This window comes from Emydura macquarii, unplaced genomic scaffold, assembly GCF_026122565.2.
Source record: "Emydura macquarii macquarii isolate MOO-44397 ecotype Brisbane River unplaced genomic scaffold, CSIRO-AGI_Emac_v2 contig_3345, whole genome shotgun sequence".
Lineage (NCBI taxonomy): Eukaryota > Metazoa > Chordata > Testudines > Chelidae > Emydura > Emydura macquarii.
In genome coordinates, this window is record NW_027133482.1 from 6,363,150 (window position 1) to 6,388,031 (window position 24,882).

The 24,882-nt window shown below is 49.7% G+C and overlaps 1 protein-coding gene across 2 annotated transcripts in view; it reads right to left on the reverse strand.

Annotated features, from left to right (window-relative positions):
• Positions 1–451: 451 nt before the first annotated feature.
• Positions 452–24,882, reverse strand: part of SIGLEC1 (sialic acid binding Ig like lectin 1) — a 30,957-nt gene continuing 6,526 nt past the window's right edge. The window contains exons 6-21 of one of the 2 annotated variants that reach the window (XM_067533483.1): positions 23,899–24,198; positions 21,526–21,780; positions 20,151–20,453; positions 18,888–19,142; positions 16,664–16,963; positions 14,887–15,147; positions 12,294–12,596; positions 11,819–12,073; positions 9,203–9,508; positions 8,483–8,734; positions 6,958–7,266; positions 5,879–6,133; positions 4,714–5,016; positions 3,131–3,230; positions 2,177–2,249; positions 452–1,141 (exon numbers count right to left, since the gene is read on the reverse strand). In XM_067533483.1, coding sequence (XP_067389584.1) covers positions 1,112–1,141; positions 2,177–2,249; positions 3,131–3,230; positions 4,714–5,016; positions 5,879–6,133; positions 6,958–7,266; positions 8,483–8,734; positions 9,203–9,508; positions 11,819–12,073; positions 12,294–12,596; positions 14,887–15,147; positions 16,664–16,963; positions 18,888–19,142; positions 20,151–20,453; positions 21,526–21,780; positions 23,899–24,198 — 3,860 coding nt within the window. In that variant the 3' untranslated portion in view covers positions 452–1,111. The remainder of the gene's footprint in view (positions 1,142–2,176; positions 2,250–3,130; positions 3,231–4,713; positions 5,017–5,878; positions 6,134–6,957; positions 7,267–8,482; positions 8,735–9,202; positions 9,509–11,818; positions 12,074–12,293; positions 12,597–14,886; positions 15,148–16,663; positions 16,964–18,887; positions 19,143–20,150; positions 20,454–21,525; positions 21,781–23,898; positions 24,199–24,882) is intronic. The other variant, XM_067533484.1, reaches the window with a different exon arrangement.

Sequence of the window (24,882 nt, forward strand, 5' to 3'; positions counted from 1 at the left end):
TGCTGCCTGTTCATTTCATCGGGTGACCCCTGATTCTTGTGTTATGTGAAGTGGTAAATAACACTTCCTTAGTCACTTTCACCACCCCATTCATGATTTTATAGACCTCTAGCATATCCCCCCCCTTACTCGTCTCTTTTCCAAGCTGAAAAGTCCCTAATCTCTCCTCAGATGGAAGCTGTTTCATCCCCTTAATCATTTTCGTTGCCCTTTTCTGCAGCTTTTCCAATTCTAATATATCTTTTGTTTTGAGAAGAGGTGGTTTGATGCCGAGGACACGGCCAGCTTTCCTTGAGTATGTTGAAAAGGCCTTGAGGAGGGCTAGGTTTAAGGGCCCAATCCTGCATCTGTGATATCAAGGGGGAGCTTCCTCGCTGCCCTCCCTCCCTCACGTGGAATCAGGCCCAGAGGGGGCGGGGGTCCCTTTTAACCCTCGTGACACGGACACCGGGCCTCTTTGCTCCTTCGTTTATTGTGTGACCCAGGAGATGCTCCGCAGCCCACCGGGCAGGGATTGCAAACGCAGGGGCTTGGCAGAATCACTAGGCGCAAAGGAGAGCCCCCGGCTGGCGTGGGTTTCTACAGGGGGAGAGTGGGAATGACGCTCAGTGTATTTACAATGTAAAAAAACGGCCTGGGATTTTTCACGCCCTGGGCTCAGTTCTGGATATTTCCAGCTTTCCTGCATTTGACAAACACTCCCTACAAATTAGGGGGGGCACTAAAAATGTGCCAGGTGGGGAGAACAACTTCCATTGTAGGTGGGGGGGGGATGGGACAGGGAGGGACAGAGAAGGAGCGGGGAGAGGAGAAAATGGGGAGGAAGAGGAAGGCTGAGGGAGGAAGGACTGGAAGGTGAGAGGGGCTGGAAGGCGCAGAGCAGGAGGGGGAGAAACCTGCTGATCCCAGCAGCGCTGGTGGGCAGCCTTGCCCAAGGGAAGGCCCTGGGTTAGCTCTTGCACCCTGGATATCTCAGTCTCTTGCTCGCTTTCCAAGCAATGTGGATTTGCTCCCCCTTGCCTGGGGTCTTGCGGTCCCGATCCGACCGGGCAGGGGAATTATCGGTGCTGCGGCCGTGCAGGCCCCCCCCGAGCGCAGCGGGGCGGCGGGGTTACCCGTTGGTCGAGGAGGTGTCGTCAACCTGGGGAAGTTACAGACTCCGGCTCAGTCGCAATTCGCTGGGGGGAAAACCCGAGTGCCCCCAAATCAGCCCGTCGAACAAGGACCCACAGGCAGAGCCCCGGCCATGCTCCAAACCCAGGGCCTCTGTGAGCTTCGCTCTCAGCAACGGACCAGGAGCCCCAGAGAGCGAGACGCCTGCTTCCCTTTGACCCTCCGGCAGGGCTGTCTGCCGAGAGCTCTACGGGCGTCACCTTCTATTCTGAGCCTTCCCTCTGCCCAGCTTCCAGGCCTGGCTCTGGCCTACCTCTGCTCTGCCAGCGCCGGGCCTGGGCGTTGCAATCCCAGCCCTAGCCCAGGCCTCTGGCTCCCCTGAAGTCAATGGGTCAGTCAATGGCCAGAGCTCCTGGGAAGTCAATGGAGCGACGTCAATTTGTACCAGTGGAGGATCAGTCCTTAAGCAACGTGTACACCCCCAGCCTCCCTGCAGCTTTTCAGACCCCCCCCCTCAGGCACAAAGTACTACCCTCCTCGGTGAGGGGGCGTGTTGCATGGGGAAATGGGGGGCCCAGCCCACAGAGAAGGTTCTCCATACCTCAGCAGGGCGGCAGGGGCAGATGGTTGAAGGGAGAGAGATGGGGATAGGGGAGCCCGTGGGGAGCATGCAATTGTCATGCCCAGGTTTTTTGAGAGGCCAGCATATGCAGGGCAGGGCAGACTGGAAAAAATTCAACCCAGATGCTGTTTGATGCCAAGGCTGGCCCAGGATTTCAGCTCTTATGTGCCCTAGTGCATTAGCCCTTCTTCCCTCCCCACCCCAGCAATCCCACTCTCCTGGGATCCCACTATCTAACCCAAGGCCTACGCTGCAGACCACAGGGCCTGACGAACTGGGAGCATCACCAAAGCAGCCAGAGCCTCCCGGTTCATCTGGCCTCGCTGTCTTTGGTCCCTTTGAACAGCGGGGGGGAGAAGAAGGGGGGTGGAGGTCTGACCTTCAGCTCCGGTGACCCCAGGCCAAAACACCACACCAACCCAGCCTCCGGGGGAATCGCACCTGTGATTGCTCCTCTTTGCTGGTCAGTTCCATGGAGCTCTCATCCGTCAGCCGCGTCGCTTGCCTCTTTATCCTAAGCAGGGGAAGGAGGCGACATCCATGTTACGGGGAGGGTGGTTGATGATTAAGAGAAGACACTGGAGGAGCAGAAAAAGCCCAGCTCGGCAGGCCCACTGATCTGTCCCTCCGCCTACATCACAACTCCTCGCTTGGCTCATCAGCAGGATCTGAACCCAGAGCTGAAGAACAGACCTGGCCTGCCTGAGTTAGAGAAATAATCCTCTTAGCAATGGTAGACTGTTATCCTGTAGGGGACCTGCCAGTCGTGAGGGGTATTACACACACTACAGTGCCACTGTGTTATTCTGCGACAGCCTCTCAGCATCACACAGGCAGGAGGGAAAGGACAGAACACACTGAGCAGTGGGTCAGACAACTCATGTTCACCACTGGCTTTCCCAGGCACCCAGCAGCAAAAGGGTTTGTAGTTCTGTAACGGGGCCAGCAGCCTCCCATGCTCCCCTTCACGGCCCACAGGCAGCCTGCCTCAGTTTCCCTCCTGCACTGTTCAAATAAACTTCACTTCAGGAATTTTCTTGGTCAAAACTTACCCTTCCTTCTGGACTGACTTTAGTAATAGAAAACAAACATAAATAAAAATCAACCCCTTAAAACAAAGTCCATTCCTAAGTCCACACAACCCCAGGTTTTATTTCCTCCTCCCAGGTCTCTGCACTCCTTCCCCTGCTTGGGCAGTGTGTCTCCCGCCCTCCCTGCTCAGAGAATCTTCCTCACTCAGCAGACTCTGCCAGGGCTTTCCCCCTTTCATTGCAACTTCTAACTCCCTTCATCCCCTGACTGCCGTCAGGAGAGTCTCATGCTGTATTCAGCCATCCCTTCCCAGCCCCCGTGAGCCAGCCCATGGGGACACGCAACGGCGGCAAGAGCAGTTACCAGGGCCATAACAGGACGGCCGCCATGGCCAGAATCACGGCACACAGCGCTGTGATGAACGTCCCGGCCAGGATCTTGTATGAGCGGAGGTCAGAGAGAGCTGAGGAAGAGGGAGAAGGAGAGGAGGATTATTCTGTCCGATGGAAAATCCAGACAGCTGCCTGCTCAGTGATTCTCCAGGCACTGCTGTGACTCCCGTCACTCCAACAGGGGCAGAACATGTGGGCTCAGGCAGAGGGCAGAGTGTTTTGGAAAGGTGAAGCTGCCCCCTTTGATGTACGGGATATAACCTTGCCATCTCTAGCCCCCTTCCTGGCTGGCCAGTGACTTGTGTTTGTCAGGCATGACGGTACAATCAGAGCTCCAAGCCATGAGGCTGGTTTCTTCTACCACAACATCTGAGTCTTCAGGTCAGCAATACGTTGTTTCAGTCATTGTGTCTTGGCTATTGTCTGTGCTCCATCACCTCCTGCTGGACAGGGTCAGACCTGTCTGTGTGTCCCACTGCCCCCCGTTCGATGGGATCAGACCTCCAAGAGATCTTGGAGTCACTGTGGACAGTTCTCTGAGAACATCCACTCAATGTGCAGCGGCCGTCAAAAAAGCTACCAGAATGTTAGGAACCGTTTGGAAAAGGATAGCTAATAAGACAGTAAATATTATAATGCCTCTATATAAATCCATGGCACACCCGCACCTTGAATGCTGTATACAGCTGTGGTCACCACATCTCAAAAAAGACATATTAGAAATGGAAAAGGTACAGAGAAAAGCAACAAAAACTATTAGGGGTATGGAACAGCTTCCACATGAGAAGCAATTAAAAAGACTGGGGCTGTTCAGCTTAGAAAAGAGACAATGAAGGGGGATATGATAGAGGTCTATAAAATCATGAATGGGGTGGAGAAAGGGAATAAGGAAGTGTCATTTACCCTTTCATGTAACAGAAGAACCAGGGGCCAACCAATGAAATTAACAGGTAGCGGGTTTAAAACCAACAGAAGGAAGTACTTCTTCACAAAATACACAGTCAACCTGTGGAACTCCTTGCCAGGGGATATTGTGAAGGCCAAAACTATAAACGGATTAAAAAATAATTAGATACATTTATGGCGGATAGGTCCATCAATGACTGTTAGCCAAGATGGTGAGGGATGCAGCCGCCGTGTTCTGGCTCCCTTAAGCCTCTGACTGCCAGATGCTGGGATTGGATGAGAGGGTATGGAGCACACGATGCTTGCCCTGTTCTGTTTGTTCCCTCTGAAGCATCTGGCACTGGCCACTGTTGGAAAACAGGATACTAGGCTAGATGGACCATGGGTCAGACCCAGTCTGGCCGTTCTTATGTGCATGTGCGTGTCTGCATGTGTTCCTCAGTGTCCCCTTGCTGGATGTGATCTGACCTGCTCCTCTGGGTGTCTGTGCCCCCACTGGATATAACTGGACTGGATGAAGCCCTGGAGGACATGCCGTAGGGAACAATCCTATCTTGTCTGTGGGAATGGATTCGATGGGCCATGGCAGCCTCATCCACTGCGGATAGCTCTGCCTGTGTCTCACAGCCCCCTAGCAGCCAGACTTACTTTGTGCACTGAAGTAGGAAGTGGCTGTCACATTGCCCAGGCCGTTGCTGGCCACACACATATATTCTGCTGAATCCTCCGAAGTGACGTCCCAGATCTCCACTCTCAAGGTGTTGTAGGCTGGAAACACTCTGACCCTCTGGCTGGCTGCTGAGCGGGGGCCTTGGGTGGAAGCCACTTGTTTATCCCCTCTGTACAGGGCTAATTCAGCCCGTGGGTTGCTATCAGCTGTGCACTGGATGAGGCCCACTCTGGCATTGTGGTTCTCCAGGAAGATGTTCATTGAGGGGTTCCTTGGGGCGTCTGCATGGAGGAGACAATGATATTGTTAGATCAGGTGACTGGACTGCCTCAGCTGACAAACAGAAGGTGAATGGTCAAGAGCAGCCCATGGCGGTCTCGAGTCCGTGACTGGAACTGATCACAAAACAGAATTTCCATCCCCTGAGAAATCCCAGGATTTCAACATTTCGTTTTGTCCTCGTTTTTTGCTCAATGAAACATTTCAGCTCAACCTTATCAAAACGTTTCTTTTGGATACGAGCAGAAAGTTTCGTTTTGACTGCGTAGTGTCGACTCTTCTATCATATTATCGAAATGAAGCATTTCAACCTTATTGCAATAAAGCATTTGGACATTATCACCACAAAATGGTTTGATTATTTCCCCTTGAAAAATTCCACAAAACCAAGGTGTTCCTGTGAAATGTTTCAATACTGTCCAATCAGCTCTTTCCAATGGAAAGTTGTCCCATTGTAAATTGTTCGACTCTATTACTGACATTCAACGTGTATCCGAAAACAGAGCTACACAAACTCCAAGAAATCACATCGCTGTTTTTTAGTGTCCAAAAGGTGAGAGGTAAAAGGACAGGAGAGTGGAAGAGGGAGAAGAAGAAGAAGAAGGGAGAGGTTGTTTCAATCACTGTTGGGTTTGGTTCATCTGAAGGGAGGGGATGTTTGGAGTCTAGATACTCCCATAGCTCAGAGCTGTTTGGATCTAGGGTGCTGCCTTTGGCCCATGTCTGAATTTTACTCCTGTGATGAGCTGGGCACATCTGCAGCTCTATGGAAATAATAGATACTAATAATAACAACAATGCAGACCCTGAGTTGCCTTTATTTCGTGTGAACAAATCAAACCCAAAGGACCCGATGACACTCACAGAGCACATCCAAGCTGACCAGGGTGGAGGTGGCACTTCTCATCCTTCCCTGTGCCTGACAGTGGTACGACCCAGTGTCGGCGCTCGATACCCTATCAAGGTGGAGCGATCTGGCGGGACTTTCCTGTAGCCACTTGCTGTTCTTGTACCAGGTGTAGTTGGTCTCTCCACCGAGCCAATCGGCAACCAGGCAGGTCACATTGACTGTGGCTCCTTCTTGAATTTGCTGAGACGGTTCAATCATGATTCTGACAGCTGATGGGGAGAAGAGATCAGGAAAATCAGCAGAGTATATTCTAGTGAGAGCCAGAAGCAGCTCCATCATTAGCGGATCATCAGCACAGCTGCTTGAAACATTTTCATCAGAAGGCTTTTTCAGATTTTTATTTTTGTCCGAATGGAAATTTTTGCAAGACAATTTCCATGTTTGTTGATTTTTTGGGGGGGTGTGTGTGAAACACGATGACATTCTTTTGTTTTCAACAACTTCTGAGGTTTTGTTTTTTTTCAACAAAAAACCAGAAAAATTCTGCCAAAAATGTCAACAAAACTGAAAAATGTTCATTTATGTCAAAATTTTCAGCAGAAAATAATATCCATTTTTCATCCAGTGCCAGTCACCTCGGATTCACACATTCCAATCTAGACGAGGTTAGTCCCTTCTGATGGCTGTTTGTTTCAGTGACATTCCTGTTTTCAGTGTTGTTGTAGCCATGTCAGTCCCAGGATATTAGAGAGACAAGATGGATGAGATAATAGCTGTTATTGGACCAACTTCCATAGAGATATTACCTCACCCACCGTGTCTCAGTGACATTACTGGCAGATATGTGTCTAAATCCCCTGGACGGCTTTGAAAATCTCAGCGTTAATCTCTAGCACTGTCAGGCTGGCACCAGGGGCCAGCACTGAGCTCCACACATAAATCTGCTGTGATGCTCAGATCAAGATTTCAATCTGAGTCTCCCCAAGGATTTCAGGGAAGTGCACAAGATCCAGCTTCTCTGAATCCCCAGGGCCTGTGGGTGCTCCTGGGAGAGGGCATGGCATGCAAGGGTTAAAAATACACCTGCACTCACTCTCCACGCTGAAGCGCACGGATGCTGCGGAAGTGCCGTAGGTGTTGTTAGCCGAGCAGACGTACTGGCCTGCGTCCTCCAACGTGACGTCCTTCATCTCCACCTTCAGGGAGTTGTGGGACACATGAATGCTCAGTCGCTGGTTGGGCAAGCCACGAGAGCCCCGGGTGGAAGCCACAAGGGTGAGCTCATCACCTCTGTACAAGGCTATATCTGACGGCGGGTGGCTGTCAACCGTGCATTGGATGATGGCCTGGTGTCCGTCCCGGGCATCTAAGAAGGAGCTCAGCGATGGCTTCCTTGGGGCATCTGAAGGGACAAGAACATGTATTTGAGTCTCCCATGTTTAGGAAAGATGAATTCAAACTGGAACAGGTGCAGAGAAGGGCGACTAGGATGATCCGAGGAGTGGAAAACCTGTCTTATGAGTGGAGACTCAGAGAGCCTGGCTTGTTTAGCCTAACCAAAAGAAGACTGAAGGGGGATATGATTGCTGTCTATAGATATATCAGAGGGATAAATACCAGGGAGGGAGAGCAGTTATTTAAGTTCAGCACCAATGTGGACACAAGAACAAATGGATATAAACTGGCTATTAGGAAGTTAGATTTGAAATTAGATGAAGGTTTCTAACCATCAGAGGAGTGAAGTTCTGGAACAGCCTTCCAAGGGGAGCAGGGGGGGCAAAATACCTAGCTGGCTTCAAGACTGAGTTTGATAAGTTTAGGGAGGAGATGGTGTGATGGGTGAGCCTAATTTGGCAATGAACTGAGCTTTGTCTACTAGCGGTAAATATGCCAATGGCCTGTGAAGGGATGTTAGATGGTGGGTTCTGAGTTACTACAGAGAATTCTTTCCGGGTGTCTGGCTGGTGAGTCTTGCCCACATGCTCAGGGTTTAGCTGATCGCTGTATTGGGGGTCAGGAAGGAATTTCCCCCCAGGACAGATTGGCAGAGGCCCTGAGGGTTTTTCGCCTTCCTCTGCAGCACGGGGCACGAGTCACTTGCTGGTGGATTCTCTGTACCTTGAAGTCTTTAAACCATGATTTGAGGACTTCAATAACTCAGTCTTAGGTCAGGGGCTATGACAGGAGCAGGTGTGAAGTTCTGTGGCGAGCGGCGGGTTGGCCACCCCTGGACTAGATGATCATAATGTTCCCTTCTGGGCCGACAGCGGGATTCGAACCCAGGGTCTACAGAGCTAAAAGCACAAGTGAAAGAACTAAGCACAGTCATTAGCCAGCAGCACTGGCAGAGTCATTAACCTCCGATGTGGACAAAGACCATCTCTCTGTAGTGTGGGTAATGTGTGCACTTAAGATATTGAAAGCTAAATCATGTTGCAGGAATGTGACCCATGTTTAGGTTGTAACCAGCAGGGAAATGTCCCCCCTCGTCCCTGGGGCTAGTCGTGTCAGGAGCCCAGCAAGACCTGGGGTTGTGATCGGAGTCGCCAGCGCTGGGGATTCAGTGGCATGCCTCCATCTGTGAAGACAGGATGTTATCTAAACTGCAAGCGACTCACAGAGCACGCGCAAGGCAGCGGGCAGAGATGTCCTTCTTCCTCCGTCATGGTGAGCCGTGCAGGAGTACGAGCCGGCGTCGGTGCCAGCCGCACCGTGGAGCGTGAGGGAACCGGCAGGGCCCTCTGCCAGCCATTTGGTGTTCTTGTACCAGGTGTAAATGGTGCTTGGCCGGCCACTGGTATCCTCACAGATCAGTGTGACAAGGTCCCCCTCACGTACGTCAGGACCTGGCTGGATCACGACCCTCGCAGCTGGAGAAGAAAACAGAGCAAAGCTGGACTGGAATACAGCTGGAGCAGCTCTTTGAATCCAGTCAACTCACAACTGGAGTCAGCTCGGTGGGCTGCTACAGATCCCTGGTCCCCTGCCCACTTCTACCCCAGCCCTAGCATAGAGTAGAGCAGCGTGGGGGCTGCTCTAACCTACACACCCGACAATGATCCCTATTCACCAGCCAGGGATAACTGGAGCACAGCGTGTTTCAGCCATATCCGCCTCCCTGTCTCAACACACCCTCTATGCTGGGGTAGGAAGGGGTGGCATAGGAACCAGCTCTGACGTTTCTTTGCCTACTTAGTTGGACTCCCCTGGCCAGGAGAATCCCCAGCAAAGCAGAGAGGAAGATTCCATTCCCTGGTGCGGGAGGAGGGCAGTGGGGGAGAGAACCTGCCCCGAATTCCCTTCTAAGTGACGCCTGAGTCGATGAACTCCATACTCACTCTCTATGCTGAAGTATATGGAGGTGTTGGCTTTGCCGATCGCGCTGTTTGCCGAGCACACGTATGTCCCTTCGTCCTCCAAGGTGACGCTCCTGATCTCCAGTTTCAAGGAGTTAGGAGTGGACGAGATGCGTAACCTCTGTCTGGACGCCCCGTCACCGCGGGAGGAACCAGATGCAACCAGTTCATCAGCTCTGCGCAGGGCTAGTTCTGACAGTGGGTTACTGTCAACAGCACAGATGATGATGGCCACCTTCCCATCTTGTGTCTCCACGAAGGACTTCATCCAGAGGTTCCTGGGTGGATCTGGAAAGAAGGAGGATTTAATTTGATCTCAGAACTTTAATGCGACCTCAGTAACTCACAAGTTATTGGGCTAGGTGAAATTCCCTGTCCTGTGCTATACAGGAGGTCAGACTGGATCATCTAATGGCCTCTTCTGACTTTAAGCTCTATGAACCTATGAATTAGAGCCATGAAGGTTTCGTGAAGGTTCCATTATCAGAGCTGGACAAGCAATTTGTCACAGCTCATTCATTCACTGAACTTCGCCTCAATTTTTTCTTGAATTCAGTCGTTATTCCAGGTCACTTGACAGGTCATTTCTATGACTGACTCTTGGCCTACCATTCATTTGTGAACTGTTCGTGATGAACGTTCAGTAAAAAATTCGAGCTGTGTTGATTGGAGCCCTCGGTGTCACATGGTGCGTCACCGTTCCCTGACTGGAAAAGTGACTCTAAGAATCCGATTTCGGGGGCAAAAAAGAGATTGCAAACTCGCTTTTCATCAGTATTCCCTGGAATCGGCTGCAGATTCTCCACTTGTGCCAACATCTCACCAGGAAACTCTTTTTTGCACTAATATTCATGGAAAAGAAACACAGACGGGGTTTGAATGTAGGCGACGTGAACTAATTCAAAGTTCAGACCCATTGTCATGTGCCATTTTTAGCAGTGTTCACGCTGCTTTCTCGGCTCAGCACTTGATACTCGGGGGAGTGAGGAGGGACCCCTGCATGTGTTGGTTGAGTTTGCGGGGGACCCTAGTGCTGGTCAACAGACTCAAGGAGCTCAATTTGTTAGTTCAACAGAGAGATGCTCAAGAGGTAACTTGATCCCAGTCTACACGTACATGCAGAGGGAACCAATATTTAATAATGGGTCTTTAGTCTGCAGACGAAGGTCTAACACAATCCAAAGGCCGGAAGTTGAAGCTGGATAACTTTAGACTTGAAATAAGGCATTGACTTTTAACAGTGAGAGTAATTTACCCTTGGAACAACTTACCAAGGGCCGTGATAGATTCTCCAGCACTGGCAATTTTTAAATCAAGATGGGCTGTTTTTCTAAAAGATCTGTTCTAGGAATTATTTTGGGGCAGGTCTCTGGCCTGTGTGAGAAAGGAGGTCAGACTAGATGATCACAGTGCTCCCTTCTGGCCTTGGAATCTAGGAACCCATGAAAAATATTTTTAATTGAAACATTTTTTAAAAATAAACATAGCTTTTCTGTTTTTCCATGAAAAATTGGAAACCAAAAGTATTTCTGTAAATTTTTTTTTTTTTTTTTGCTTTTGTTCAAAAAAACATGGTTTCCTGTAAAACAAACCCTCAATTTTTGGTTTTCAAAATCAGAAAATGTTTAATGAAAACAGGTTTTGAAAATGGACCATATTTTCTGTTTCAATTTTTTGTAAAAAAATAATCTGAAAATTTGGGGAAAATGGGGGAATTTTGAAAAATATGGAAACATTTCAAAATGTTCTGTGAAAGACACTCAGTATTTTTCAACCAGCTCTCACCTCAGTAAGGCTGGACTGGGGATGAGGCTGGTGGTAACAAGCCTAGGTTCTGGCTTTAGATGAGATTTGGCAAATTTTGAATTTACCTGGTTTCCAGCTGAAATCAGCTCAGTCCCAACCACTTCCACATTTAGACGTGACCTTTTGCAGCTTTCTTACCTCCCCACAATGTGCTCCGCCCGCCCGTCTTCCTGCTGCCCTGGTCTTCCACAGCTGCCCACCTGACATGTCCTCTAACAGCTGACTCCCAAACTTATGGCCAGGTTGGGAACCAGCTGGGAGCACATGCCCAGGAGCATGGAGTGGATTTCCACTGTTGGGAATCAGGATGGGACATGGAGAACTTCGCAGACCCCCAGACTAGCTGGTCTTGACACAATTCCCAGATCCTTCGGCCCCCCAGTTACCAAGGGATAGCTCAGTATTTTAAGGCTCAGTCAAACAAGTCTCTTGCTAATGGGTAGATGCCTTTTCTTCCACGTGTGGTTTGCATGGGCATGAACCATGGAACATTGTCTGCTTTCTAAAGACTAGTGGGGAGACGACACTGTTCCTACGGGGGGTTCCTCTAAGGACATAGGCTTTGCCCTGCAGATCAGACCATAGGCCAGCAGCGCTGGGGTCTTGTCTCCAGAAGTGGTCATAGCAGGATGCTTCGGAAGAAGGTGCAGCCTCCCGTCCTCACTAATGAATGGACGGGTCACTTGTCTAGCTGCCCTTTGGAGCACCGGTGGCTGGGTGATCCCAGCTGGTGGATGCACAGAGGCATTTTGCTCTGAACCTTTGCAAAGTTCAACCATGCAAAGAACTTACAGAGGACGTTCAAAGTGCCTGGGGAAGAGCTTCTAACCCTCTGCTGGGTCTTCACCGTGCAGTGGTAGGTCGCAGCATCAGCCACGGTGACCTTGGGAAACACGAGCGACCTGGCACGGCCCTCGCTGAGCCATATGTTGTTCTTATACCAGGTGTAGTGCGGCATCCCCGGGGCATCACTGTCGACTGCACAGGTCAGGTTAACGGCATCCCCTTCGTGGACATCTGGCGATGGAGAGATCCAGATCCTTGCAGCTGAGAGGAAAGACTAATGTGAGAAAACGTCTACACACTAGGCGGATAGGTAGATGGATTGATAGATAGATACAGGGGAGTTTTAGGTAGATGGATGGACACTGGGGTATGTATGGGGCTGGCTGGATACAGCAATATGGAGGGGGATAGATAGGTGGCTGGCTGGCTGGATCCAATTCTCATGGCAGTAGAGGACAATGATGCTGCATCCTGCACTCACTCTCCGCAGTGAAGTTCAGAGACGTGGTTGCGTTGCCGTACGCATTACGAGCGGAACACACGTACTCTCCTTCATCCTCCATTACCACAGCCTGGATCTCCACCTTCAAGCTGTTGTGTGAGGAGGAGACACTGACTCGTTGGCCCATCGCAGGGTGGGAGCCAGTGGTGGACGCCACGAGTTCTCCTCCTCTGACCACAGATAACTCAGACTGTGGGTCGCTGTCAACAGTGCACTGGAGAATGCCCAGCTGCCCGTCCTGTGTCTGCAGGAAGGAGGTCAACTGGGGCTCCCGGGGCGGATCTGTAGGGGCGAGACATTCACATTAAGGCACAGCGAACATGCTCTTCATTTGCCATCATCTTGAGTCTTTAACGCCATGATTCCCTCTTTGATCAGCAAAGCACTGGGTCCAAGGCTACCACCCCATTTCACCACCCCACATTTACTGTCAGTTGCTTGAAAATTCTATGCTAGATCCCTTCTCCCCTCACAGTCCTTCATCTCGGAAGTCCTTTTATCTTGTAAGCTCTCCAGGACAGGAACTGTGTCTTCCTATGTCTCTATACAACATCTTGCACATTGCAGACACTACCACACTATATATATATAATAGAAGAAGAAGGAAAGGCAGGTCCACCCAGAAGAATCTGATCAGACCACCCCATTCCCCTCTGAAAATCTAAATGAAAGATTCCACCATGAATACTTTTTAATTTATGTTTGTGGTTTGCTCCTGTTGTTAGAGCTAATTGAGAATTTTCAATGCAATTTTTTGGGGCCAAAAATGCTGATTCATTGAAAATGGAACTGCTTGTGAGACAGGGTCGGTTCTTACAAATCTCTGGACTTGAAAAATGTTTGAAAAAAAATGTTTCAAAAGATTCTAAATGAAAAGTCCGACATTTTGAGTTCAGAATGACTTTTTGTTTTGAAATGTCAGCTAATTAGACATATAAAAAAGATTAACAAAGAAAAAAGTTCAAAAAATGCTTTTGAAATGATCCTAACAAAATATTTCCATTGACCTGAACCTGAATTTTGGCTTTGTTATTCTGTTTTTTCAGTTTGCAGAAAAGTTTGAAGATTTTGGTGTTTTGTCCAGATTTAGCATGGGAAAATTTTTTCAAACTTTTGAAGATTTTTGCAGGAAGGAAAAAACGTTCCCCTCCTGGCTCTGCTCCCTACAGTGTACGTACCAGGACAGCTCTGCATATGCTTACTGATGAGCATTAGTGATTAACAGTCATTGAGATATCTTCTTGGATTTCCCAGGGCAGCCAGTAGGGTTCAGCTGGGTTCCTTATTTAAGCAAAGGCACAAAAGTGCGAGAGATCCCACTTTAACAAAAGGGCGACACACAGGGATTCCACTCACCCGGTTCAGGATTACAAAGCTCACCGCTGGCCTGGTCTGGTGGGGAGCCATGTCCACCAGCCACTTCATTTTGCTACCCACTTATACAGCCCCTGCTACCAGACTAGCTGCACAACCGCTAGTGGATTCACTCTCACAACGTGCCTCTGAGGAAGGGATCACTATTCCCCTCGTTTTACGGGTGTGGGACTAAGGCACACAGAGATTAAGGCCCAGATCCTCAGTTAGGACCTAACTCCCACTGAAACGGGTCGCATCCTGACTCTTTCCTCTCAGCAGCCTTTAGTGTTCCCAAGGACGCGTTGCCCATACTGTCTCCTGCTCTGCTCAATGAGCCTTTGATACAACATTGGTGAGGGGGAGGGCAAAACTTGTGCTTCTTCCACGGTTCCTGTTCCAACTTTGCTCAGGCAAACTCCTACTGAGGTCAGTGTGAACGTTACTGAGTAATATGGGCGCCTGGGTTTGGCTCATTGTTATCAGCGCCAGAGCCTCTCTCTCTAGTGTTGTTGGAAGGGTTAGGCTGTCCTAGCTCAGGTCACAGCTCCACAGAATCCAGTCCAGCAGTGGCCTCTGGCCATATCAGAAATTGGTGTTTTTGTTTCAGGGGGAGTTTGGTGATTTTGGAATTTCTTCAGTTCCAGCATAGAACAAAAGCAAAGAATTCGGGAATTTCCTTCCAACCAAAATTCTTTAAAAAAAACAAAGAGAATTTCAGGTTGACAAAACATTTTGTTTTGACAAGCCTGAAACGTTTTGGACCGACTTTGACTTTGGGTTTTCATTTTATGTTATATTTTATAAAAATGACTGGAAAAAAAAGGAAACAAAAAGTCGTTTTGAAATGGAAAACCAAAACATTCTGTCCCAAAAAGGCTGACATTAAACATTTGGCCTTATTCTCTTTTTACGTTTTCATTTCAAAACAAAGACCTTTCCATCAAAGACGGCGCGTTGTGGCGAAATGTTTTCCTTTCTACAAATCAGCATTTTCTGATGGAAAAACATCCCATTGGAAAATTTCCAACCCACTCTAGTGAATATCCAACCTCCAGCAATGGCTTTGGAGCAAAGCAATGAAGGGAGCCCAGGGTGTAGTTAAGCAGTGATGCAATGCAATGATCTGCTCCAATAGCCATTGACATCAGTGGGAGTCTGTCCAGAGACCTCTGTAAGAATTGAATCAGGCCCTGCAGAGATAAACGATAGCACTTACAAAAGACGTGTAAGCTGGTGGCCGGGGAGAGGCTGCTGCTGGTTCCCTCAGGGCTTTGGGCTTTGCAGTGGTAAGAGCCAGTATCCCCACTGGTTATGTGTGGGAAGGCGAGGGAGTTTTCGGGGCTCTCACGAATCCAGTGGCTGTTTTTGTACCAGGTGTAGACGGTGCCCTCTGGAGCACTTCCTGTCACGTCACACGTCAGGGAGACGTCGTCCCCTTCCTGCACGTCCGTGGATGGCGTAATTAGGACCCTGGCCGCTGAACCACAGAGACAAGCCAGAACAAAGAGAGATGCTAACGTTGCGGATCTCAGCATCGAGTTGAATCCTACCTTTGTTCTCACCCCAGATAAGCCTGACCTGCCAAGTTTGGATCTGAATCCAAAGTACGGGAGCTGTGATTTGCTCAGTTCTGCATCAGTCTTTTATATCTGACCTGGGAAGTCCAGATCTGGAAATGGAGCTAAAGCTGGGCTCCCACAAAATCCAGGGGCAGAGAGGTGGCATTCAGTGGGTCGGCTCATTACAGAGACAAGCCTGAAATGCAGGTGCTGGATCCGGACCCAAACATCCCAAAAACTCAGGCTTTGGACCTGGGGTTCTGATTTGGGCCTCGCCCTAATTTCCATCACCATCCGTCAAGGCCTTTTCCTTTCCTCCTTTAAGACGAGTTTGAATCCCCTTCTGCTGCAGTGCACACCACTCCAATGTGCTTCACCGCCCGTCCCATGCCGGGTCAGATCTCGGCGCCTGCACTCCGTTCTTACTCACACAAAGCCGCCGAGAGTTTGCCCGAGGAAGACCTGAGCAAGGACAGCAAAATCTAGGCCTTGGCTTGTGAGCTTCCTGGGGCAGGGAGCTTTATCTGCCTGCCCGTGTGGGGCTGTGTGCACGCCTCTCAGTGCAACCTCAGTAACAATCACGAACACCAGTAGAACCCTTTACACCCCGAATGCTCCAGCTGGTGCTTTACAATCAGCATCACCCACCATTACCATGCTGTCACCTCTGCGGTGCAACCTGACAGCTGTTTATGCAGCATCGCTACACAACAGGCGAGGACAGGAAGTGAAGGCAACGGTAGCCAATAAACCCTGCAGAGGGAACGTAGGCCAAATACTCATTAAGTGCCCCGGAATGCAGAGAAGGCATTTCTTCGCCTGGGCTGATGGACACATCCCACCCGTATGCTAATGGAAGTTACTCAACTAGGTCCTTACTTAGGGGCAGGTCCCCTACTGAACCTCTTGGAAGGTTCTCAGGTGCTCAGCTACATTCCTCCTCACCCCCTTCATTACAGGTCATTTCCCCGCACACCCTCTGCACTTCCCAGCTACAGCCAGAAGTCCCAGGGTCACGTGGTATTTCTAGCTGGGTGCGTCCTAGGACTCTCCACCATTCTCACAGCGTTTCCAGCCCAGCACTGTAGCCTGAGAAAGCCGGTCCGAGGTTTGGAGAAGTAGCCAGACTCGAAGGCGTTTCTCCAGACAGACCCTATGAAACCTTGGGAAGTTCACCTGTCTCTAGTGCAGGGGCCTTTGAAGGCATTTCCCTCCCCTGCCCTAGCACAAGGCTTCCTAGGAGGTTCTTGTCGCCCTGGAACTTCATGGTGAGAGCGGGGATCCAGCAGAGATCCTGCTGCACCTGAGGCACCAGAGGAGCATCTCACCACCCCCTAGCAGCACAGGGTCTAGGACACACAGATGAGCATTTCTGGGTCCACCCAGCAGAGGGCAGTGCCACACACGCTCTCTATCCGTTTCCTCCATACTCACTTTGCACACGGAAGTACAGGTGGCCGGAAGACGTGCCATACGCATTGCTAGCGGTGAAGCGATAGTTCCCTTCATCCTCCAGCCTGACATCCCGGATCTCCACTCTCAGGGAGTTCTGGGAGGCTGTGACGCTGACCCGCTGGGTGGCTGCAGTCCTGGAGCTGGTGGAGGCCACAAGTTCGTCTCCTTTATACAGGGACAGCTGGGCTGGGGGGTTGCTGTCCACTGCACACCGGATGATGGCCAGTCTGCCCAACTCCGTCTCCAGGAACGAGGTCACCCGGGGATTCCTGGGGGCGTCTAAAGAGTCGGGAGGAAAGATCGTCCTGGATTTATAAATGTCCTGGGGATTGTTTAAAGACCACTGGTAACCCCCTTGGACCATCCCCTGGATACCTAGATCCTCACCATTGTCATCACTCTCCTGCATATCACAGCCACTAGAAACCCCACAGGGACACAGGGACAGAACTCAGCTCCCCGACTGACTGGGTTAGCAGAGAATCGCCGCTAGCTGTGAGCAATGCAAAGGCTATGACACACAGAAGAAAAGCTCTGATTCCATCCAGCAGAGAGGATCACAGACACACGCTCCCATGCATGCTCAAATACACACTCACGTGCATTCCAACACACACACGTCCACGTACTTGTTAAAATACTCACACACCTTCTAACACATGCAGACATTCTAACACATACACATGCTCTCACCTGCACACGCACTAGCCTGTTAATTACAGACAGGCTATTTATTGTCCGTTGTGCTCTGGTAACCCTGCAATGAATACAATCTGGCCCCCAATCGACTCCTGGCAGCCATTCCAGATGGCAGGCTCTGGAGCGGAGGAGGCATTCTCATCAGCAGTGACCAGCCCGTGTGGAGGGCAGAGCGGAAGCTGGCACTAATGACCGGAAACAGGAGAATAGCGAGCACGCGGTTTTTGAGACAGACATGAGGAAACCTGCGGTGAGTTTTAAAAAGCCAGGAGCGCGGTTTGGCAAACAGCAAGGCCGTGTGAGGATGGGAGGGGAGGGAAGGAGAGGGGACGGCTTCTGCGTGATAGACAACAGCACAGGCTCTGCACGTGGACTGATAGCCCGTGTTTAATAAGTCACATCTGATCACTGTGTTTCACAGGTAGCTTCTCTCTGGAACAGCTGTGTGCATTCAGGGTTGTGCACGGTCCCCCGCTAGCGGTTGGATCACGTGGAGGTGGATGGGCCTGCTACAGCCTTCAGCTAACAGGCCTGAGTATTTTAGCGCAGGCCGCAGGAGCTCAAGCTTTTAGCGACCGAGGTCCCTGTTTGGGGCATAACAGGGTCTTCAACTTCCACGTGATTCAGCTACTAGGAGCGACAGAACACCAGCCTGAAAAAGCGTGGGTTACACGTGCTGGCGCACACACACACACAAACACACACACGCGTGTATGGAGTATTGTGTCCAGTTTTGGGCCCCCCACTACAAAAAGGATGTGGACAAGTTAGAGAGAGTCCAGCGGAGGGCAACAAAAATGATTCGGGGGCTGGAGCACAAGACTTATGAGGAAAGGCTGAGGGAACTGGGCTTGTTTAGTCTGCAGAAGAGAAGAGTGAGGGGGGATTTGATAGCAGCCTTTAACTACCTGAAAGGGGGTTCCAGGGAGGATGGGGCTAGGCTGTTCTCAGTGGTGGCAGATGACAGAACTAGGAGCAATGGTCTCAAGTTGCAGTTGGGGAGGTCTAGATTGGACATTAGGAAAAAGTTTTTCACTAGGAGGGTGGTGAAGCACTGGAATGGGTTACCTAGGGAGGTGGTGGAATCTCCATCTTTAGAGATTTTTAAGCTGCGGCTTGACAAAGCCCTGGCTGGGATGGTTTAGCTGAGGTTGGTCCTGCTTTGAGCAGGGGGTTGGACAAGATACCTCCTGAGGTCCCTTCCAACTCTCATCTTCTCTGATTCTATGTATCTCCATGTATGCAAGAGCCCTTACATGCATACACACACACACGGTCACACGCAAACAATGCACATGGGCGCACGTGCTCCTACACACACGCACACTATGTGCACACATGCCTCTAGGGGTGCCCCCGCAGGTGCATACACCCTCAACATGCACACACAGGTATAGTCAGGTGCATTGGTTGGGCCAGGACTGAGCGCCCCTTGGGGTCCCTGCACACATACTCCTGTGGAAACCTGCCACAGCCATGAAGATTGAAAGTGTCTGGAACTTACACAGCACGTTCAGTGAGACCAAGGCAGAGCTCCTGCTGGCTGCGTTATTCGTTGCCTTGCAGTAATAGACTCCGGCGTCAGCACTGGCCACCTTCTGGAACACCAGGGAATTGGCCGGGCCCTCGGACAGCCACTGTCCGTTTCTGTACCAGCTGTAGTTAGACGCGGCCGATGAGTGGCTGCTCACTTGGCAGGTCAGGTTGACCCCCTGGCCTTCCTGCACCTCTGGGGCCGGTGTGGCGATGATCCTCGCCGCTAAGGGGGGAAGAGAGACAAACTTGATTCAGGGACTGAGTGATGGGGGGAGAGCAAAGCCACTAAAGATGTGTCTCTGTGGGTCTGCTACGGGGCACGGCATAACTGCCTGCTGGTGCTGGAAGACCAAGGAGGGAGATGGTCATTCAGGGCAGCCCATGGGGCTATCAGAAGGAGCAAAGGGGATGGGCTTAACCCAAGTCTGTTCCTAGAATACATTTCCTGACCGTGCATCTGTCGGGCTGTGGAATAATCTCCCAATAATCTCCCAAGAGAAGGGTCCCCATTGCTTGGGACATTTAAAATCAGACTCGACAGAGCTCTAGAAACAGGAGATGGGGGTGGGCTATGATCTTAGAGGTGGTCTTTTCCATCACTAGATTCTGTGATTCCATTAGGCTGGGGAACAGGGTTTTAAGCGAAGTGGTGGTAGCCCTAATAGTTAAAATTGCAGTAGGCAAGTCCTGGAGAACGCGCAGTCGGACGTGTGTATGAGGTTTTTGGGGTGTGTGTGTCAGGGCAGCATACAATAGATGACCTGGTACATCTGAGTTTATGATGCTTTGAGAAGGGAACACTGGCATAGAACCAGATTCTGATCTCAGTTACACCAGTGTAAATGCACTTTCCATCACTTTCAAGGAGTGACTCCAGATTTACTGTGGTGTCACTGGTAGCAGTATCTAGCCCACGGATGGGAATCCTTGCCTCTTGGAGTATCGCCAGCTTGGAGGGACTTTGGAAACATTTTGCAAATTTCACAATGGTCTTTTATGGGCAGTGAATGAATCAATCGTCTCAAATGTCACAAATTGGCCGGTATGCTGCCTAAATTTGCAGCCATTTTCCTACAGCTTTCCCCCCCGAAGTATATCGAACGGCCAGTGGATGGCAAAACGCGCGTGGCCTGCAGTGATTTGCGATACATCGTATTTATCCAATATTTTGTCTCCATGCACAGAAGCTCGGTTAGGTTTTATGCAGCAAACCTGGTCAACAAGCACTCACTCTCTGCGGTGAAGTCCATGGAGGCGCTCGCATTGCCGTAGGCGTTTCTAGCCGCGCACACGTATGTCCCTTCATCCTCTAGCCCCACCTCACGGATCTCCACCTTCAGGCTGTTATACGAGGGAGTCGCACTGAGCCTCTGGCTGGCCAACGGGCCGGAGTCACGGGTGGAGGCTACTAATTCATCTCCTCTGTACAGGCCTAATTCGGACGGCGGGTCGCTGTCAGTGGTGCAAAGGATAAAGCCCAGGTGCCTGTCCTGCGTCTCGAGGAGGGAGCTCATCTGGGGCCGTCTTGGTGGGACTGCATGGTTAAAACATTGTTGGCCGATACATCATTTGACAGATGATGGTTTACTCAATCTGAAGAGACACTTGCGATAACTCACCCCTCATCCCTCCCGCAGCGCTATAAAGGCACCAGCAGCCCAGCTCCTGCTTCACTCTCCTCCTTTGCTCCAAACAAGCCTGGGACAGTCAAAGGCAAGACGAGAATCTGAGCAGAACTGGCATGTGGATCAACTGACAGCCCCTGAGCACCCAGCCGCACTTTGATGTGACAGACCGGGTGTTCTGGGGCAGCCCTTTGGGAGTTGAGATGATTATAATGGGCCGGATCCTCAGCCAGTGTCAATCAGCATAATTCCCTTTCCTGCTGTGCAGCTACTCCTCGTGACACCCGCTCAGAAGCTGGCCCAAGTATCTCGCATTTAGATGGAGCCTTTGAGCCCGATAGATTCCAGAAATGTAAACTCTTACACAAGCTACGGTTAGGAAGAACTTCATCCACAACGGAAATACATGTGCAGCTCTGGGGTGGAACACAGCAGCTGTTTAACAGCACACAGCAACACTACACCAAAGTTTTGGGCAGGAAGCAAAAACAACCATTTCCTACAAAAACTACAGGGAGAAGAGATTGGCAGGATGAACAGCAATTACCACAGGTGGAATTTGGGCCTGCCACCGGAGTTAATACTCGTATGAAGTATGCCAGCCAGGGCCTGTTTTCGCTGACCATGAATGGTCAGGATACCAGCTTGACATCTCACCTGAAAGATGACAGCTCCAGCAACCCCACGCTGCTGAAGCACCCTGCAATGGGATCTGGATTGTGTGAACTCAGCTAAAAGGTTGCTGCCTGCTTCCTGCAGCACCTGCAGGCCTCCTATGCAAGTACAGCCGCAATTAGCCCAGGAAACCTGACGGGGTCACTGCACGGCTAGCTGTACCGTTCGCTAGCTAACATCAGCTGCATGACCAGGATGCTAAAGCCAGATTCATCTGATTGTCCGACTTGCATCTTATTTTAATGAAGAGTCTCATGCAATTCCTCCTTTCTCCTTATTCCGAAGGCAAAGGGAGATAATACTTACACAGCACACGCAGAGTGACAGCTGGAGAGGTGCTGTTGCCTCTGTTACTCTGGGCCTTACACTGGAAAGCACCGGCATCCCTGCTGCTTATGGCTGGGAAGACCAGGGAGTTCTCCGAGCTCTCCTTCAACCACCTGGCGTTCTTATACCAGGTGTAGCTGGTCCCTTCCTCCGCACTCTGGGTGGCGATGCACGTCAGGGTGACTGCGTCTCCTTCGCGCGCCTCCGGGGAGGGACGGATCAAAACTCTCGCAGCTGAAGGAGGGATTGAGAAAAGAGGGAAGGAAACACAGTAAAGCAGGGATGTGAAATCTTTTGTCATGCAGCTTTGGCCTTCTTTGTAGGGTTTGCCCTCTGGCCTCACGTGAGCCGTGTGAGTTTGAGCAGCCTCTGTCTACTCCCTGCAGGATACTGGTCTACGTTGCTAGTCCAAACATATGCTTTGGTGGTAGAGGCTGTTGGAGTCCCGTGATGTAGGAAGAAATATAAGGAAGTCAGGGACACTGACATCAAGCATCTAGACCAGGGGCTGAGTGCAGACTCAGCTCCCTGTCCCTGCTTTTGTTTGGTTTTGCCTATATAGCAGGATTATGGGCTGGGGAAAGGGGATGGCTTGTGGATCTTTATTGTTTGCTGTTCTTTTCAATTGTGTCCAGCTTGGGGGAGGCATGGAGGGGAATACAGGCAGGATGGCTTTCAGAATCTCCTGTCGCCCTCGGATAATCTGCCCCAAAGGAGGAAGGGTGATTGAAAAAATTCAATTGAAACTGTTTTTCAACAGAAAAATTGGGGTTTTGTCCAAACAAAATTTCCTACAAAAGAAATCTGGTTTCTTTGGGAAAAAACTGACTTTTTGTGAAGAAAAACCCTAACATCCAAACACAAAAAACTTTTTGTCTTTTGGCCCCAAACTGAAACACTTTGATTTGGAAACGCTGCTGCAGTGCCTCATGGGAATTGTAGTTCAGGTGCCTCATGCCCCCATTGTTCTCTATGGGCTCAGTTCCCTACTCAAACTACATTTGCCATGATGCACTGCACCAGTGATTCCCATGATGCACCTGTAGCAGCTCAGCAAGAAGGGAGTCATGTTGCATCATGGGAGATGTAGTTTGGCCAGGGATTCTGGGTTATAGAGGAGAAAGGGAACATGAGGATCCTTAACTACAATTCCCATGAAGTACCATCACTGAATTTCCAAATTGAAATGTTTTGGTTTCCAGTTGAAATTTTTCAGTCAGAAATTTTGGGTCTTCAATTTTTTGCTAAGAAGTCTAAAAATGTTGGTGAAAACTCAAAATTTCCAACATGAAAAAACCCCAAAACATTTTCTGACTCGCTTTTTTAGGGAGGCCTCTTGTTTCTCCAATCAAAGAAATAAATTCCTTCCAGAGAAAGCTTAAAAGAAGAGAATCCTCTGAAAGATACACCAGGCCCATATGAAATGTCACAGCTCAGCAACACAAGAACTTCAGCACTAGAACAACATGCTCACTAGAACCCGAGCGTCTGCATTTTTAATCGGCCATAGCTTCGTCAAGGCACAGACCGGAAGACTGGAGAAAAGTGAGTTGAAATCATCAATCTCTGAGTTGCTGATAGTTACAGCTGGTCAAAGGTTTTAACCAAAAGATTTTCCCACTCAAAATATGGGCATTTATCAAAAAGGAATTTCTGTTGTTGTTGTTGTGTGGGAAAATATCATTCTCAATGGCATTTTTCAATCAGAAATTTCCAACTGGAACTAAACTTTTCATTTTGTTCTAATTGAAATTTTTGTTTCATTTTGGTTTTCAAAAATCTAAAATTTATTTTAATTCTGAAACTGTAAATTTTTGGTTTTTCTCCTTTCTCATTTTTCCCCTTCTCTCCCCCTCACCGAATTCAACTGAATGAGCAAACTGGCTAGGTTGTTTACCCCGCCTCTCTCTCCCCCCCCCCACACACACTTTACTCCTCTTTTTTACCTTTTGCTGCTCTGTAAGTTGTCTGAAATTGCAGAAGATCTGAAAAGTCTCTGAATGGAACGAGGAAAAGAAAATGTGTGTGTGGGGGGGAACCCATTGGACAGCATCCGCATGATTGCACTTGCTAGCCAATGGGGGGGAAGGAAGAAAGATGAAATATTGAAATTTTTTTGAAAAAATATTTCATGAAAAATGTTGAAAAAATAAGAAAAATGGTTCCAAAATGTTCTGTGAAATTGTTTGTTCTGTTTTTTCAGCCAGCTCTGTCTGTATCAGACCCTTAAATAGCATCTCGATAGCTTCCTTACTGGGCATAGGTCTGTGAGAGATAATGAGATGGCTCTGTGGGAGTCAAGATTGGGGGCAGTCCCTTACCCCGCATGGGCATCACAAATACGCCACTTACTTTGGGCATTGAATAACCTAGCAGCGGTCGCGTTCCCATAGGCGTTGCTAGCCGTGCATCGGTATCTGCCGTCGTCTTCCGGCCCCACGTTCTGGATCTCCAGTTTCAAGGAGTTGCGGGAAGCTGTGATGCTGATCCGCTGGCTGGGGGCCGCGTGGGAGGCGGTGGTGGCGAGCAGGTTCTCGTTGTGGTACAGGGCCAGTGCAGACGGGGGATAACTATCCACACTGCAGTGAATGATGACCAGCTTTCCTTCCTGCGTCTCCTGGAACAAGGTGATCGCCAGGGCCCTCGGGGGATCTGTGTGGGGGAAGGGAGACAATGACAAAGGTGGTGTTGTGCTGAACCAGGTATTGAAGAACCCAGAGGAGCGTTGGGGGTAAAATAACAACTGTCTTTATTATTTAGAGCAAGAGGTTAAAAGTCGACAGCCAGATTAAAACTCGCCTAGCTTTTAAAAAAGAGATGTCTTTGCCTGGGTTGGAATAGCACCCGTGAGATTTTGGAAAAATAATAATTTTGGGGTTCATTTTATTTGCCTTCTGGTTTCTGAGTCGTTAGAGCACGTTGGGTTCATGTTTTCAAGCTTTTCTCCCCAGCTATCAGTGCTAGAAACTTGCTTTTTAAAAAAAATGAAAGCTGAGATTTTTTTGTTTCATCACTTGACTCCAGTAGGTGGGGCTTTAAGAAAACCACCAATTCTTGGCGGCCTTACAGAAATAACCCTTTCATGTGTTTCACAGCACACCATAGCTAGGGTCTGGTGTTTAATTTTGACACTAATAACTTCCAGCTCATTTCACACAGCTGCTAGGCGGGAATGGCGCCTGGACATTGCAGACCTGGGTGGGATTCAGGCCAGCCACCTACAGGTGAAAAGATCTGTGGCTCAGATCCTCAGAGGGATTTAGGCACCTAACTCCATGTGAAATCAATGGGAGTTAGGGACTTAAATACCTCTGAGAATCTGGGCCTACGTCCCTT